Source organism: Carassius auratus, chromosome 9, assembly GCF_003368295.1.
Source record: "Carassius auratus strain Wakin chromosome 9, ASM336829v1, whole genome shotgun sequence".
NCBI lineage: Eukaryota > Metazoa > Chordata > Actinopteri > Cypriniformes > Cyprinidae > Carassius > Carassius auratus.
Genome location: NC_039251.1, coordinates 17,977,406 through 17,994,490, shown reverse-complemented (window position 1 = coordinate 17,994,490; position 17,085 = coordinate 17,977,406). Strand labels below are relative to the sequence as shown.

The following is a 17,085-nucleotide window of genomic DNA, read 5'->3' as shown; positions in this document are numbered from 1 at the left end:
TATCGATGTGAAGGCAACATGAAGAGTCACTGCGAGAGACAAAATTGTACTTGTGAGGAATTAGCCACCTCCTAAAATTGGCTACGTACGAAGTGGTCATGATATAGCGTTGGTCCAGCCCTATTTGAAACATAATTTAATTCAGTGATGAACATGTTCATCAGCTGTTTACTCCAGCTTTCAGAGTAATATGATCAGATATCAGTATATTGATTTATTCTCAGTGTTGGAAACAGTTGTTTTTGCTGCTTAATATTTTTTTGGATACTGTGGCTGGGACATTTTGTTCAGGATTTTTTTGATGTATAGAAAGCTAAAAAGAATAGCATTGATAATAGATCATCATATTGTAATGATAATGTGAGACTGAAGACCAGTGTAAAGGCTGTTGAAAATTTTTATTTGCATCACTGAAATAAATAACATAAAAAACACCAAAATATTTTGAAAGGCTGCGTGTGTATTCTAGGCTGTATATAGCCTATATATACAGGTGCTGGTCATATGATTAGAATATCATCAAAAAGTTTATTTATTTCACTTATTCCATTCAAAAAGTGAAACTTGTATATTATATTCATTCATTACACACAGACTGATATATTTAAAATGTTTATTTCTTTTAATTTTGATGATTATAACTGACAACTAAGGAAAATCTCAAATTCAGTATCTTAGAAAATGTGAATATTACTTAAGACCAATACGAAGATAGGATTTTTGAAATCTTGGCCAACTGAAAAGTATGAACATGGCAGTATAAGCATGTACACAACTCAATACTTAGTTGGGGCTCCTTTTGCCTGAATTACTGCAGCAATGCGGCGTGGCATGGAGTCGATCAGTCTGTGGCACGGCTCAGGTGTTATGAGAGCCCAGGCTGCTCTGATAGTGGTCTACAGCTCTTCTGCATTGTTGAGTCTGGCATATCGCATCTTCCTCTTCACAATACCCATAGATTTTCGATGGGGTTAAGGTCAGTTTGCTGGCCAATTAAGCCATGGTCCTTAAACCAGGTAGCTTTGGCACTCTATGAAATCTGCATCTCCATAAAGGTGGTCACCAACAAGAAGCATGAAGTGCTCTAAAACTTTCTGGTATACGGCTGCATTGACCTTGGACCTCAGAAAACACAGTGACCCAACACCCAACGGATGACATGGCATCCCAAACCATCACTGACTGTGGAAACTTTACACTGAACCTCAAACAACGTGGATTGTGTGCCTCTCCTCTCTTTCTCCAGACTCTGGGACCCTGTTTTCCAAAGGAAATGCAAAATTTACTTTCATCAGAGAACATAACTTTGGACCACTCAGCAGCAGGTCCAGTCCTTTTTGTCTTTAGCTCAGGTGAGATGCTTCTGACAATGTCTGTTGTTCAAGAGTGGCTTGGCACAAGGAATGCGACAGCTGAAAACCCATGTCTTGCATACGTCTGTGTGTAGTGATTCTTGAAGCACTGACTCCAGCTGCAGTCCACTCTTAGTGAATCTCCCCCAGATTTTTGAATGTGTTTTGCTTCACAATCCTCTCCACTTTTTTCTACCCTATCTTTTCCTTCCCTTCGCCTCTCTATTAATGTGCTTGAAAACAGAGCTCTGTGAACAGCCAGACTCTTTTTTTCTGAGATAATGAATTTGGGATTTTCCTTAGTTGTCAGTGATAATCATCAAAATTAAAAGACATAAACATTTGAAATATACAAGTCTGTGTGTAATGATTGAATATCATATACAAGTTTCACTTTTTGAATGGAATTAGTGAAATAAATCAACTTTTTGATGATATTCTAATTATATGACCAGCATACACACACCTTTCTTTTTTACTCTTACTCAAGCAGCTATTCAGACGATTATTTTACTTTTAATTGAGTAGCTTTTGGGTACTCTACCCACCTCTGTGTGGAAGACAAAAGACAACGAGTGGAACACTGAAAAGGGCGGGCTATAAAGTCTTTGGCGGTGTCCTTCAGTGCGCAAAGTCATTTTGTTTAGATTTATTGTTTTCTATCGGAAATGGAAACGAAGTTGTGTGTGACTGTTGACTGCAGTTTGGAGCGGGTTTATCTCACCAAAGAGCGATAATGGAACTTACCATCAGTTGTCCCTCAAACCCTGTTCATCGTTTGGAGCGGGTCCACTAATGAGAAAATGGAAATCCCGGACTGGATCATGAGCCTTACAGAAGGTTTGAGCAAGGAGGGAAAAAGTTACTGTTGCTCCGTTCCACTTAATTTAAATCCTGTCCGTTGCTTGGTAACCTGCCAAACTTGGCGCTTTGGATTCTTTAGGAGGTATTTTCGTTCGCTGTGAATGAATATAGCAAATATGCGAGGCCAACTTTTCTCCATAATTTCGGGGGGGGGGGGGGGGGGGGGGAATGAATTAACTTTTAAACGAAGCAGCTTTCTGTTGGTCAACTGCTCAGACCAACTCAAACCCATTGCGGGCTAAGGGAATGTGGAACAACGTTGAACGCACCTTACCTGGCTTTTCTCCTCTGAAACATAAGTTAATAAAAATATAAACTTGTTATACTACTTCTGTAAATCAGTATCACAATTGTGTTATAGATATCAGATTGAATCACGCTTTGTATTTAGCCTAAAACACGTGGGGAGATATTGCTGTTAGATTTGAATGAATAGAATAAAACGGAAAAATAAAATCATTAGCCTATAATATAAGGTTATCTGACTGAAGGTTGGAGACAGCTAGGCTGTGGCAGGTACCCTGTCAAATTCACCTGACAAGATCGTTTCTCAAGTCACAGGCTATACAGCTTTATCTCCTCGATCGGATGTTGTGCAAAAGTCATATGTTGAAACCAGACAGCGATAAAAAAAAAAAAAAATCTTCCTCATCCGCACGTCAAATTACATTTGGGTGGCTGCAATTCTTGCGCTCGGATTGGAGTTGTTCTCGGTGGGAGGGTGTGGTGGGGGTCCGTTGCTGATGCTGGGCAGATTGCGTTTATCTCCGCATCTCTGCTCCGCTACCCTTAATGCTGCCACTGGATGGCTGCGCGTCGCACTTCGACGTGAGATCATATATTGAGGGCTTCATCTGATTAGAGAATGCAAACAAACATGACAGACAGTACGACTTCTGATCCATGCCCTGTTCCTAATCCGACTATTGTTGACCCGTCGGCTGTGCGAAACGGACAATGCGCCGCTGCCCAGGATCCGAACCTACCCAAAAGAGGGAGCCAGGACGATCCTTTCAACATGGACCGGGACCAGGAGATGAAAATCACAGATAGCGTTGAGGGCCAAGGTAAACGCACCTTATCTCTCTAACATACAACAGATCGAGCTGCACTTTTTTGGAGTTGTTTGAGAAATGTATTTAAAACACAATGAGATTCTTTAAAGTAATTTATTTGGAATGCATGTGAATAAAACTGAAAGGCTGGAGAAGGTTGCGGTCCAGTGGAGCACGCAGGCGCGCGCTCTTGAAGCTAGCCTATTAATAATTCAGGTGAGCACAAAACACTCGCAGTTTAACTTAAAAAACAGAACAGAGAAAGACTAAGCATCCTTATAGAACAACAAAATAGGTTTAGCTCGTAAGGGAATAGATGGACATTGTTTATTATATAAAATATTGTTCTGTCTGTTTCAATGGAACAGCTTGATTTGTTTCATTCAGTTTCGTCGTCGCGCTCTGTGTCTCATTGAGTCTGTTTGACACTTCACCACAAGCGGCTCCATAAGTTTCATGTTTGGGAAAAAATGTTTTGTGGATAATGTAACGCATAGACTATATTTCGTTCCTTATGTTATCATCATAAACTTTGTTACTATATAAATCAATGTTGTCTTCAGCAGTGATTTGACTTGGCTTGTAGGCTGCGTCACGGTGCGATTTTCTCCGGTATTTCGGACAATCCTTTGGCTACGACAAAATTATTTATTATCAATTTCTGTGTAACTAATTAGTATATATACATATGAATCTTTATAAGAAGTTGTTTATTTGATATTCTCATACCGTTGTTTAGGCTACTGTGTTTGTGTTGACGTGGTTAGAAATTTGTTGTTCAAAATAGTTGTAGTCAAGATTCAAGTGAATGAAAATCGTATGTGTGTGTATTTTCATCAAATCTCTGAATTTTATACAAAATGTTTTTTTTTATTATTATTGCAACAAACGTATGCATTCTTAAGTGATGTGACATTCAGCCAAGCATGACCCATACTCAGAATTCGTGCTCTTCATTTAACCCATCCAAAGTGCACACACACAGAGCGGTGAGAACACACACACTGTGAACACACACTAGCAGTGGGCAGCCATTTATGCTGCGGCGCCCGGGGAGCAGTTGGGGGTTCGGTGCCTTGCTCAAGGGCACCTAAGTCGTGGTATTGCCGGCCCAAGATTTGAACTCACAACCCTAGGTTTAGGAGTCAAAATCCCTAACCACTAGGCCACGACTTCCCCTTAAAGGGTTAGTTCACCCAGAAATGAAAATTAGCCTGTGTTGTACTCACCCTCGAGGCATCCTAGGTGTATACGACTTTCTTCTTTCAGACATCCGATCTTAGTTATATAAAAAATTGTCCTGGCAGTTCCAAGCGTTATCAATGCAGTGGGCAGGTGTTTCTGTTCAACGGTCCACAAGACGTCAAATAAAGCACATGCATCCATAGTAAAACATGGCTCCGGAGGGTAAATAAAGGCCTCCTATTGTGAATCCACGCATTTTTGAATCCATACATTCTCTCACTTCATTTAACTGTGGTACGCGGAAGCCGTTCTGCAGATAGCATAGGACATCGGCGTTACGTGATTAATGATGAACATAGAGAGAGAACACCACACAATGACGGTCATAAACTAGAAGTACAGACTTAAGATTTGTAAAGAAAAATGGTGGAGGATTTCAGTGTAAGCCAAGAGGAGACTGGTTTTACTTTGCTAAAGTAAGGAAACTTTGCTTCCTTTGCTCCTGAAAACAAACCAGTGAAACGAACATATCTCTGAGGTGTGTGCTGCACATACATGCTGCATCATCTGCCTGGAACGACTTCCGTATACAACAGATACTGGAAGTGAGAGAAAAGTGTTTTTTTATGTTTGAAATATGGATATTTTAGGAAGATATTTATAGATATTTTAGAAAAACGAATGGATTTGCTACAGGAGGCCTTTATTCATGCCCCAAAGGTACTTTTTATTATGGATGCGCATGCTTTATTTGACGTCTTGTGACTGTTGAACAGAAACATCCACCCACTGCAATGATAACGCTTGGAATAGCCAGAACAATTTTTTATATAACTGAGATTGGATTCGTCTAAAGAGAAGAAAGTCTAATACACCTAGGATGCCTCGAGGGTGAGTAAAACACAACCGTTTAAGCTTTTGTTAACCTGCATGTTGACAAAACTCTAACCATTTGGAGTAAACAAATATTTTAGTTTACTATCTGGCCATCTTTGATGGTTATGTCTTTGCTGTAAAAGACTGGAATATTTTGTTTCTGCTACTCCTCAAGCTGAATCTACACTGATTCATTACCTCCAGTGGAGCTGTTCAGAGGTGCATCTGATCTCATATCAGCACTTCTACTCTTGAAGCAGCATTAGTCTCTGCGCCTGCAGGATCTGAGCCTGGCTGTATGCTGCAGCACCCCCTGTGCAATCAGTTTGAGCCACTGAATAATTTATAAAACCTTTAAATTCCGGTGAAATTGTGGGGGCATTAGAATGAGACTAAGAAGCCCTAGAAAAATAAAATTTAAAGATGAAGCAAAAACAGGAGTTTTAATTAAAAGCAGCAGTCTGTAGTTTACATTATCGGCACTTGGATTATTTAATTATATTTTGAAAATTTATGCTAGTTTACTATTTTGGTATCATGTCTACATTTCAGATAAGGTCTGTCTGCTCAAGACTTTCAGTTACTTAAACCAGCAGTTGCAGCCAGGATGGACAGCTAGTTTAGGATAGAAATGAATTGGCAGCCTTCAGTGAATTCCTTGGCACGTAAAGCAAGTAGAAACTTTAGGCTGCCAGGGCCAGTTGGCAGTCACAATTGTTGGCAGTGCTGTCTTATGTTCTATGAACACAATCAGATTTCTATAATTTTTCTACTTAATCCCAATGATAAACAAACGGGGTCACAATTGATTATTAAAATAATATGGATTAAAAACAGTTTCTTCATATTTATTCATTGCATTTGGACATGCAGCCCTTTTGTCCAAAAAATCTGTTTATAAAGAGAAGCATATCCTGTTTTTCTAAGTAACATCATTAATGCCAAAAATGGCTTAATTCCACTTACAGCTTTTCCTACAAGTTGAATCAAAAGCTAATCTTTTAGCCGACATCCTTTAATCCACTAAAAAGAATGTTTCTCTCTTTCATGCAAACCCTATTAAGCATGGATGAAATGCTGGGTCATGTGGATGTCCTTCTTCCACATGATTAACAGACAGACGGAGTTGGGGCAAGACCTTTATGTTGAGTTGTGGCTCATTTTATGTGTCTATGGTCTAGAGTTTGCATGGGAAAATACAAACTGAGCACTGTGTGTAAAGGTTTCTAAAAGATCAGTAAGAACAAAGTTCAGCTTAACTGGAGTGTGTTTTTGGTTCGGAAATAAAATAGTTTGGAACTTATGGGTTACATTTGTGTGAGAGCAAAATATGCTTGCGATCCTGACTGATGAAATAAATCATGTGAGTGGACACATTCCCCAGCTCTGTTTTTCAGTTCCTACAATCACACTGACTGACCACCTATTGACCCTCAACATGTGACTTCCACAGGCCGACAGATCAGTTTGGTGAGCATAGGGGAAGATAAACACAGCCACCCACTGTCACCATGACATAGCTGCCATTCATTTAGAACAGATGACAGAGGCATATTTGAATTTCACCTCTTTGGTAAACACAGCACAATATAATCATTGCTTGGAGGCTATACAATAGACAGTCAACAGATTCTGCTGATTCTGTTCACTTATTCATAATTACACTCATGGATTAAATTTGTGACCTGTGGTGGAGAGTTTATCTCTAATAATGTCTTGAATCTTGATAAAGACTGTTTTGAGGGACACAGATGTAGTTTCCCACACTCAGGGAACTGCATGTCAAAGCTAAACAGCAAAGCTAACATAAACATGATGTTTATGCCTCAGAGTGAAAAATAAGAAGATAAGTGAGAGCCAAAGTTTAACATTTTGAGACATTCAACATTTTGGGGTCAGTAAGATTTAATACTTTTATTTAAAAATGTGGTAAATTTATCAAAAGTTACAGTAAAGACATTTATAATATTACAAAAGGTTTCTGTTTCTGGAATAATCTATGTTATAAAACATATTAAATAAAAAAAAAAAAAAAATATATATATATATTTTGAATTTCAGTGTATCTTGATCAAATAAATGCAGCCTTGGTGAGCATAACATACTTCTGTCAAAAACAATCAAATCTTACCAATTCCAAACCTTTGTACAAAACTGGCATGTGATATGAAGTCAAACAGCAAGATATAAAGTCATTCTGATAAATAACGTCCCAAATACATGTTTTACATGTTTAATTGACTCTTTGTTATTTGACTCTGAGGTGGAAACATGCTTTCATCGTTGTCTCATTTTCCAATAGCTAAAGATCTCCCAGGGCTGCTCGCGAACAGCATTTAAAGTCATATCTTTTGTGACTTGATACATGATAAACATAATTTAGTGGCATCTAAATCTTATTGAAACCATTTTGCTCTGCTGATTAAACCGATCCAATGCCCCTCTGACAGTGCAGATTCATTTCTGCTCATCTTTGCGTCTGACACAAAGCTCTTTAATATTGCTACCCTCAGGCTCAATGCCTGTCACGGTCCAGTAAGTAAATAATCAGCCCCTGTTGTTTGTTCTCCTAGTGCACTTAATTTAATTGTATAATGGCCTTTAACTAGTGTTTTATTTACTCTTTTGACAGGACTCTTGGAGAGCAGCATGCGCCTGAAGCCTCACGAAGCTCAGAGTTACAGGAAGAAAGCTTTGTGGGTGTCCTGGATCTCCATTGTGGTGACGCTCATCCTGGCTGTGGCAGGCTTCAGTAAGTCCATGGTGATTCTTTTCCTGTCTGTGGCAGGCAGCCGTCAGTATGTTCAGCTAGTTTTAGTTAGAAATATATTCAATCACCCACAGACCACCCACAGTCTGTTCACTAACTGTCTGGAGCATATTACACAAAACTGGAAAATACTACTTTCTCAGTCTGGCAAGCTTCAGTCTGATTGGCTGACTCAATTATGATTACTCTGATTACAGATTTTCTTTACAACCATTTGCAGTAAATTTGTTCATGTCTAGTTTTAAGTCTTATACTGTGGTCTAAATTATTTATGATAAATGAAATGGACTAAATGACGTATTACACTTCAGCTGAATCCCTGCCTGTCTAACTGGGCCATTTTTGGCCTGAATAAGCTGCAATGTGGACCGGACCTTATGCTGTTGAGTCAAAGCCCTGGCTTTGTGATGGTTGCTTCAACTGCCAGTGGCATCCATCAGGATGGTCAGCTAGCTGAGACTAGAACTGGCAGAGACTGTCCTTAATAAATTCAAGTGTGGGCTAGAACTGGCCACTGTGGTGTGTAGGCGGTCAGAATTGTTGGCACTATTGAGTCATAGTTCTTAAATATTTTAGGTTTTGCTAGTATTTGAGGTACGTTTTGGTGATTACAGGAAACTTTTCTTCCATTTTTTTCATAATGTTAGAAGACATTTTCATGATATAGATGTCAGAGTTGTTTGCTGTCATAGTAGAGTTAAACATTTTTGTATTTTGTATTTTTTACCCAGTTACATATCTTTAATTTTTAATATATAATAAAAAAGATGTATTAATTTTAATTTATTTTATATACAAATTCATTAATTTATTTGGATATATTTTTATGCATTTATAAATGTTAAGCAATAATGTAACTGAAAGGCTATTAATAAAGCATACAAAGTGTCTGTGAAACGTACTTAATTTACCTCAAATTATTTGGAAAGAAGCAGAATAGGCTGTGCTTACATTTTAGCAGTCTTGCAGTTGACTTGTGCTTTTTGTCAGGTAAAAAAAATTAAAGCAGAAAACATCAGCACCTCTGCTGCTATTTAAAGCTGATGTGTGTAATTTATTCAGTGTTGAAGCACTCTTGCTATGCAAGATTAATACAAAGAGACAACTAAGCCATTCATAGATTGAATCGCAATAGAGTTGAAGTTGTGGCAGTATGGCGCAACTAAGCGGTCTGAGCGGTCCAGCATTGGCGTTCTCAGAAATACATTACACAACGTATTGTAAAAGATTTGCATTGTAGTATTTATTCTTTGTTTATTGGTATGTATATCTCATGGTTTTTATTATTATTATTATTATTTTTTTTATTTTTATTTTTTTACATATATTCAGTAATGTTCAGTTTTTTTACATATATTCAGTGATTTTTTTTTGTCAATCTTGCCTTTTCTATGTTCTGTGAAGCTGCTAAATAAATAGCTTTATACCTTTAAAATAGGTGCGAGTCATTCTCAATAGGCTCCTTGACATTAAAACATTTAGACAATAGCTTCATAACTCCTCACAAGACAGCATGAGGCACTTTGCAGCAAAGGAATTTTGCTCATTTTAAAAGAGGTGTAACATTTGTGCAGCAGATACTCATTTAAAATGCCAAAGATCTGAGAATTTATAACCAACTTTGCTTCTCTGATGCTTTTTCTGTCTTCACACCTTAATTTAGAGATAACTATGACAAAGAGGTCTTCCACAGTTCTTCATTATAATAAATGTGTTTTCAATATATCAAATTGATACACAGTATAGAGTATATAAAGTTAAAGCCTTTTTTTGCACATGCACAAAGATGAAGTGATGGAGACACTAAATGTAAAGGGTTTACTGGATGTTTCAGTATTTGGATACCAGATGACGAAGACTTCCCAGCTGAGTCTTGGTTCCTGCCAAGGTTTCTTCCTCATTCTGACTAATCATCTTAATTTTGCCTTTGTCTCAGTCATTAAAGATTGTAAGGCATTATTCTATGTAAAGCTGCTTTGGAGCCATACATCTTGTGGAAAGAGCAGTTTAAATTAAATTTAGAAGGAATTATTTGAGGATGTAAGCTGAGAGAAATGAAGATTTATGCTACGGCACTGAAATGAAGAAGAAAATGAATTTCTCATGCCCTGTAGCTTTAATGTTTTTATATTTATCTTCCTACATTCATCTATACCTCTCAAACACACATACACACAAACATATTTCCACATGCTCTTTCATTATACCATCTCTGTCTATTGTAATCTTTATGTCGTAACATGATGATTAACAGAGAAGAGGAAGTTGGCATTTGGCCCATATGAAGCACACAGTGTGTTTATCACGAGTTATCTGCAATGATAAAGTGTATGGTTGTTGGACATCTGACATGACAATACTCAGTGTGTTATCAGAGTCCGTAAAATTTCTGTTTTGAATTTAACATTAACTGTGACTTCAGTTTGTACCAATTGATTTTCTTTGCCTCCGTACCCTTAATTTATGTAAAGCCCATAGCTCAGCTGTCTGTGGGCACTCTGAATGTCTCATGCTGAAGCAGCACGATTGATGTGTCCTCTGTGTTTTGAAACCTATAATGATGTGGCATAACTACACTTTCTCTCTATAGAACAGTAACATTTACAATGTAAATAATCATTGGTAACTCTTTAGAATATTTTTCCATTATTTATTACTCTATTTATTCATCTTTGTTAATGTTAATTAAAAAACAGTTATTCACTGTTTGTTCATGCTAATTCACAGTGCATTAACTAATGTTATTACATGAGTCTGTGCAATACCCGATTCTGATTGGTCAGTTGTGACATTCCAAGGTATGTTATCTCTCAATAACAACCAGTAAAAGCTAATAACACAGGCTCATCCGGGTAACAGCAGTCGGTGCTGTACTCTTGTTTGAACAATTTTTTTCTAGCTGGAAGTTTTGTGTTTGTTTAGCTAATAAAATATTAAAACTCAATTAAAATTGGTGTACAATTGTTTAATTATGTCATCCTGGTATCACGGACTAACTCTTATTTCATACAAACGCAGCTGCTGCCATTTTGCTACGATTGTTTTGTACGCTGTAATGGATTATAAGAGAACTAACAAACTGGTAAGGTTTTAAAATTTTATTGAATTAATACATTTATTGCCTTAAAGCTGCGGTAGGGAACTTTTGACGCTCTAGCGGTTAATAAACAGAACTGCTTGCGTCTTGCGGAAGAACATTGTAGCCGGAGCTACTTCTCTCTGTTTATGTCTATGAAGAATCACAAAGGTACTGGGTTACTCCGCCGCAGTATCCCCGAAGCAATCTAAAATAGTCAGAATATAAACACTTATTATAGGTGTACCCTAGTGATTCAGGACAAGGTAAAAACACGGTTTGGAAAATGGATTCATGGTGTACTCGCTTATTATGTTCATTTTTCTCCATTTTGAACACAAACAAAGTTACGGACCGCAGCTCTGATTGGTTATTTTTTACCGGGAGCACATGACTTTCTGCAAATGGCAATAGGACCACTGGAGCCAGAGCAGTTTGATTTTTTTCACAGATTATCTGTCTCATATATTCTACTGTCAGGACATAATGACAGGTTTAAAAAATTTTTTTTTTTTTTTACAAAAGTTCCCTAAAGCACCTTTAATTATTTTGTGGTGAAATGTTGTGTAATAAATGGTTTGACTGCACCATTTCCCTTAAATGTCCGTCTTTACAGAAACTTTGCATTCAAATATTTCAACTCCATGGCCTATCTTAAATACAGGCTTCTGAAACCATACGGTAGCTTTGTGTGATGAATAGTTGTTATTCACTCATAACCTTCTTTTCTGGTGAGATATGTTGTTGACCACTAAAATTACTTTTAGCAATGAATTGGTCTGATTCAGAAAGTTTTTTTTTTTTGACCAGACTTCACTCAAAAAAATATTTTTCATGAATTGTACATTGCAACTTCTCCTAAGTAAACGTCTTTTTATTGTAATACTGGGAAGTATTAAATAATACATTGTTTCTCTCAAATCATCCTAAATTACTTACAGTTAATTAACACTATTTGAAACAGTTTTTTTGAATAATTTTTATTACAGATTTTCCATGACTGATTCATCTGATCTTTTAAGAAACACGAATATACAGCAGCGCAAAACCTTTGTTCTGCTTAAATGTCAGATTTGTTCTCATATATTTTTAAAGAGAGCTAATAAACTCTCATCTAGGGTAGTATTTCTGTGAAAAAGATTAAGGTCTTCCTTTGTAGTTATTTAACATTCAGTGTAATATATACATGATAGGAATATGAAGGATATGAAGGAAATTGTATTCTCCAGTCCAGTCTTGTTCAGTAGTTCAGCCGAATAGACTAGCATGAAAATGCATTGTTAACATTCCTTTAACATACAATATGTGTGCAAGTTTTTACTTGTATGTTTGACATAAAGGATTATTAAAGCTAAAAAATCTATTTGATTGGCAGTTAGAAATAATGAATCTGCATATGTCACTGGTTTACCGCCATACTATGAGGTGTCTGCATTTAATATTTGCACAGTTTCTTTGGTCAGATACTGCATAATTAGATGCCGTGTACAAGATTTGTGTTGTCAAAGAAGCATACTATCAACATATCAGATACCTTTTCATAAGCTGGATTTTATGTGAACATTAAGCAAAATGTACCCATAACTCCATGTCTTAATAGTTCTACCTAATTACTTTTTACAATGTGATGCACTGATCAGCAAAATAGCTTGGTGTTTTATTTCTGCTCTTATCAGTCACTGTCATGATTAGTGGTTTTGTATCTCTACCCAGCAGTGATTTCACAATAAGGGCATGTCTTGAAACTTGCCTTACCTTGCTAGAAATATTATATTTAAAAGTATTAATTTCTTGAAATAAATCGTATTGATTCCAATCTTTTGAACGATATAATTTCAGCGTGCCTTTCAGTACTTTACATTGACTTAAGTCAATCCATTATGTGTACTGAGAAATGTATCTGTATCTGTGAAGGCTTTCATTCAATCAGGTCAATGTTGAAAGTCAGGATGTTCATTTGTATGTTCATCACTGTATTTGTTAGGGTATATCCTATTACCCTATTATCATTCTTATTATTCTGCTATGTCATTCACGTTTAATGATTAGAAGGCAGGATTATGAAATCATTATTCATTTATTCCTGAGTTCATTTACTTACAGTGCAGACAGCAGATCAAGTGCTTGTTGGAAAGCTTGACAAAATAACTAGAAGGTGAAAAGAGCTTATTAATGAAGAGTCAGTATAATTCAGCTGGTGATGTGATACATGCTTTGTGTTTTAAACCCCTTGTACCATTTATTAATGGCATAGCAACATTCATATTTTGCATTTGGTTTTAGGTGAAGCATAACAACACAGCACAAATGAAATCTGGATTTAAACACTAACTAAATGCCAGATATGTGCTCAGAGAACATTTGCTCTTTATGCAAATTATCATCTCTTTCATTCCTTCAATGTCACCTTCCTCATACTGCATGCTACATTCACTATATTCACAAATAAAAAAACTGGTTAAAACCTTATCATTTAGTACTGTCAATTATCATACGAGCCTATATAAGCAGCAGTATTTGTGCTATCTCAACCACAATTCTTCTGGCATCCCTCCACCTCACCATCTCCTCCTCTATTTCTGTTATTTTCACTGTACATTGTAGCCTGTAAAGTAATCAAATATATAAAAACACTGCATATTTTTCACTATGTATATGAAATATATATTTCTTCTTATTAAACAAAGGTAAAAGTCTGCTTTATTGTCAATTCTTCCACATGTACAGCACATGCATACATAGAATTTAAATTACATTACTCTCAGACCCTTAGTGCATACAGATAACACTAAAAACAGAGAATAAAAATGCTTTAAAATTGAAAGTTGAATAAAGCAGCAAAAGGCACATGGCAGATAGAGTGCAAATCAGTGAATTAAACAAACAGTGCAGATAAAATGTTGAATGAGTTAGTGAGCAGACCAATGCTGCACAAAGTGTCTGGTGCAGGTCACGGTTTGTTAGTGGGAGTGGAAGGACCTGGGGATGTGGGAGCTGGGGGCAAAGAAGGGGAGGGAGTTCAGAGTTCAGTGGTGCCTCGGGCAAAATAGGGGATGGGGGGGGGGTCGGGAGGAAGTTCAGCTTCCTGACAGTCTGATGAATGAAGCTGTCCATCAGTCTGCTGGTTCTGGCCGCAGTGTCCTCCCTGATGGCAGTAGACTGAAGGAGCTATATGTCAGGTGGGTGGGATTACCTGCAATGCAGAGGGCTTTGCGGGTGAGATGGGTTCCATAAATGTCCTGGAGGGAGGGGAGAGAGACACCAACGATCTTCTCAGCTGTTCTCACTATGCGTTGAAGGGTCTTCTGGCAGGATGCATTGCAGGTGCCATACCACACAGTGATGCAGCTAGTCAGGATGCTCTAGATGGTGCCTCTGTAGAAGGTGCACATGATGGGGGCCGGGGCTCTGGCTCTTTTCAGTTTGAGGAGGAAGTAGAGACACTTCTGTGCTTTCTTGGACAGTGCTGTGGTGTTGTTAGTCCAGGAGAGGTCCTCTGTGATGTAAACGCCCATGAATTTGGTGCTGTTAACTCTCTCCACAATCGCACCATTGATGGTCAGAGGACCATGTTAAGTGTGCACTCTCCTGAAGTCAACAACAATCTCCTTCATCTTCTCCACATTCAGAGAGAGATTGTTGTCACTGCATCACCTGGCCAGGCGGCTCACCTTGCTCTTGTAGTTTGTCTCATCTCTGTTGCTAATGAGACCCACTACAGTTGTGTCATCTGCAAACTTATAGAAGAGGTTGGAGTTGTGTGATGGTGTGCAGTCATGGGTCAGCAGAGTGAAGAGGAGCGGGCTCAGCACACATCCTTGGGGTACCCCAGTGTTCAGTGTGATGGTGCTGGATGTGTTACATGCCGAACCGTACTGCTGAAGTCTTCCAGTCAGAAAGTCTAACAGCCAGTTGGACAGTGAAGTGTTGAGCCCCAACTGGACCAGTTTGTGAATGAACTGTTGAGGGATGATTGTGTTGAATGCTGAACTGAAGTCTATGAACTGTATTCTGACGTATGAGTCTTTTTTTGTCTAGATGTGTGAGTGCTGAGTGGAGGGAAGTGGCGATGGCGTCATCGGTCGAGCAGATATGGTGCATGACTAGCCATTTAAAGCACTTAATGAACTTGCCTGTTTTTCACGGCTTCTGGTTGACCCGGACAGTAATGGTCTTTCTGACTGTTACATCACCAATATACTCTTGATGTTGTCAAGAGCGGTGAGAGATTTTCTCTTTTGTTGTTTAATTAAGATGAAAAACAGATGGCAGGAATATTGGACTGGTGTCACTTTAAGAGCTGCAAATTACTACTTGTTAATCTTGTCTACTGGTTTATAGCAGACGCTATGAAAAGGATTAAAAAGCCATAAATAGATGGTATTATCATATAAGTATTTCTCATGATTCATATATTCCAAATCTTCAAAATATTTGTTAAAAGTCAAATTTAGTTTTCATGGTATAAAGTACAGCAAACAAGTTGAACTATTCTAATAAATAAATGTTTAATTAATTAATTAATTTATTTTTTATAAATGACTTAATTAAGAAGCAGGCAGGGAGGAAATTCAGATGTATTATAATGACATATGTCACCTGAATTACAGTATACTCGTGAATTAGTGATTATCATATTCATTACTAAAAATGTGATGTGGATATGTGTTGTAGGGTGTGCAATTGAGTTTTTAATGATTTTACATGAAGAACAGGATTCATAGTAAAAAATGAGACAGTGGTGGAATGTAGCCCTCATGGGAAATCAGTATTCTAGCTTTCAAGTCATTCTATGTGGCATAATAACTAGATTCTTGAGACTTCTATTTTAATTAAGCCCTTCCAATGCGAACCCATGTTTCTTGCTACCAAAATAATCCTGTAAATGAGAATTGATAATGAGGAGTCATTAGCTTGTAATTTCACCCTTTTTAGTGAAGTGAAGTAACGTGTAGTGCTTTATTACTGCAGCAGTCACTCTGCTTTTCAACCTCATCAGTGTCTTCAGTTTTATTACTTACAAAGATCCAATATCTAATGATGTTAATTTTACATTTCAAATGGGATTCTAGGCAACATCAGATCCAAATTTAGAACTGTTTAATTGAACTGACATTTAGCCAACTGAGGCCAAGTTCTCCAGATACATGCAGCACTGGTCAGAGTTAATTAATAGTTATGAAAATAGTGTGTGTATGCGTGTGTGTGTGAAATATAATATCGCCCATTAGGGCAGCTTCACTGAGAGGTTGTTGGGTCTTGTTTTAGTGCTGTATCTTTACACTGGGACTGTCTTTTTCTGCCTCAACCTGACATGTGCTACAGCTATTTGTTTCACAGTATAATGTATTATATCTATGCACACAGTGCCAAAAGACAGAGAAGATTTATTCACTGCAGTTGAACTTTATTCCCGGCTGTCTGTCTTTATTCCTGATGACAGGCATTTTATATCAAGTTCAACCAAGCTTTTAGGAGAAAATTTTCACTTCAGATGCATTGCGATTACCTATTCTGATTTTATTTCAATTTTATAGCAATTATGATTAATCTGGTTTCTCACATGTTAGCCCAGTTTCTTTAAAATCATTAGACACTCCCTTTTCACTTGTGAATTATCGCTGAGATATGACATCACCTTTAAAAGACTGTGGTTGGTGACATCTTCAGTGTGGCAACACATTTCAACTAAAGTCACAGTCCATTTTCTGCACATACAGTAGTTAATGTTCTTCTCTCATCTTCTCAACGTGTTCTTCTACCTGGGTCTATTTTGAACATGTTGTCATAAGATGATGATCGTTCATTGTCTAGTCCTAGTTTTGTCATCCCCACTGTTGTTAACTGATTATGTTTTTGTTCCTCTGCAGGACCTACTTAAAACATCAAGAAAGGTTTGGCTAAATG

The 17,085-nt window shown here is 37.4% G+C and overlaps 1 protein-coding gene across 1 annotated transcript in view; it reads left to right on the top strand.

Moving 5' to 3' along the window:
- The first annotated feature begins 2,901 nt into the window (after positions 1–2,901).
- Positions 2,902–17,085, top strand: part of LOC113108571 (transmembrane protein 163) — a 31,528-nt gene continuing 17,344 nt past the window's right edge. The window contains exons 1-2 of the mRNA XM_026271774.1: positions 2,902–3,283; positions 7,965–8,084. Coding sequence (XP_026127559.1) covers positions 3,082–3,283; positions 7,965–8,084 — 322 coding nt within the window. The 5' untranslated portion in view covers positions 2,902–3,081. The remainder of the gene's footprint in view (positions 3,284–7,964; positions 8,085–17,085) is intronic.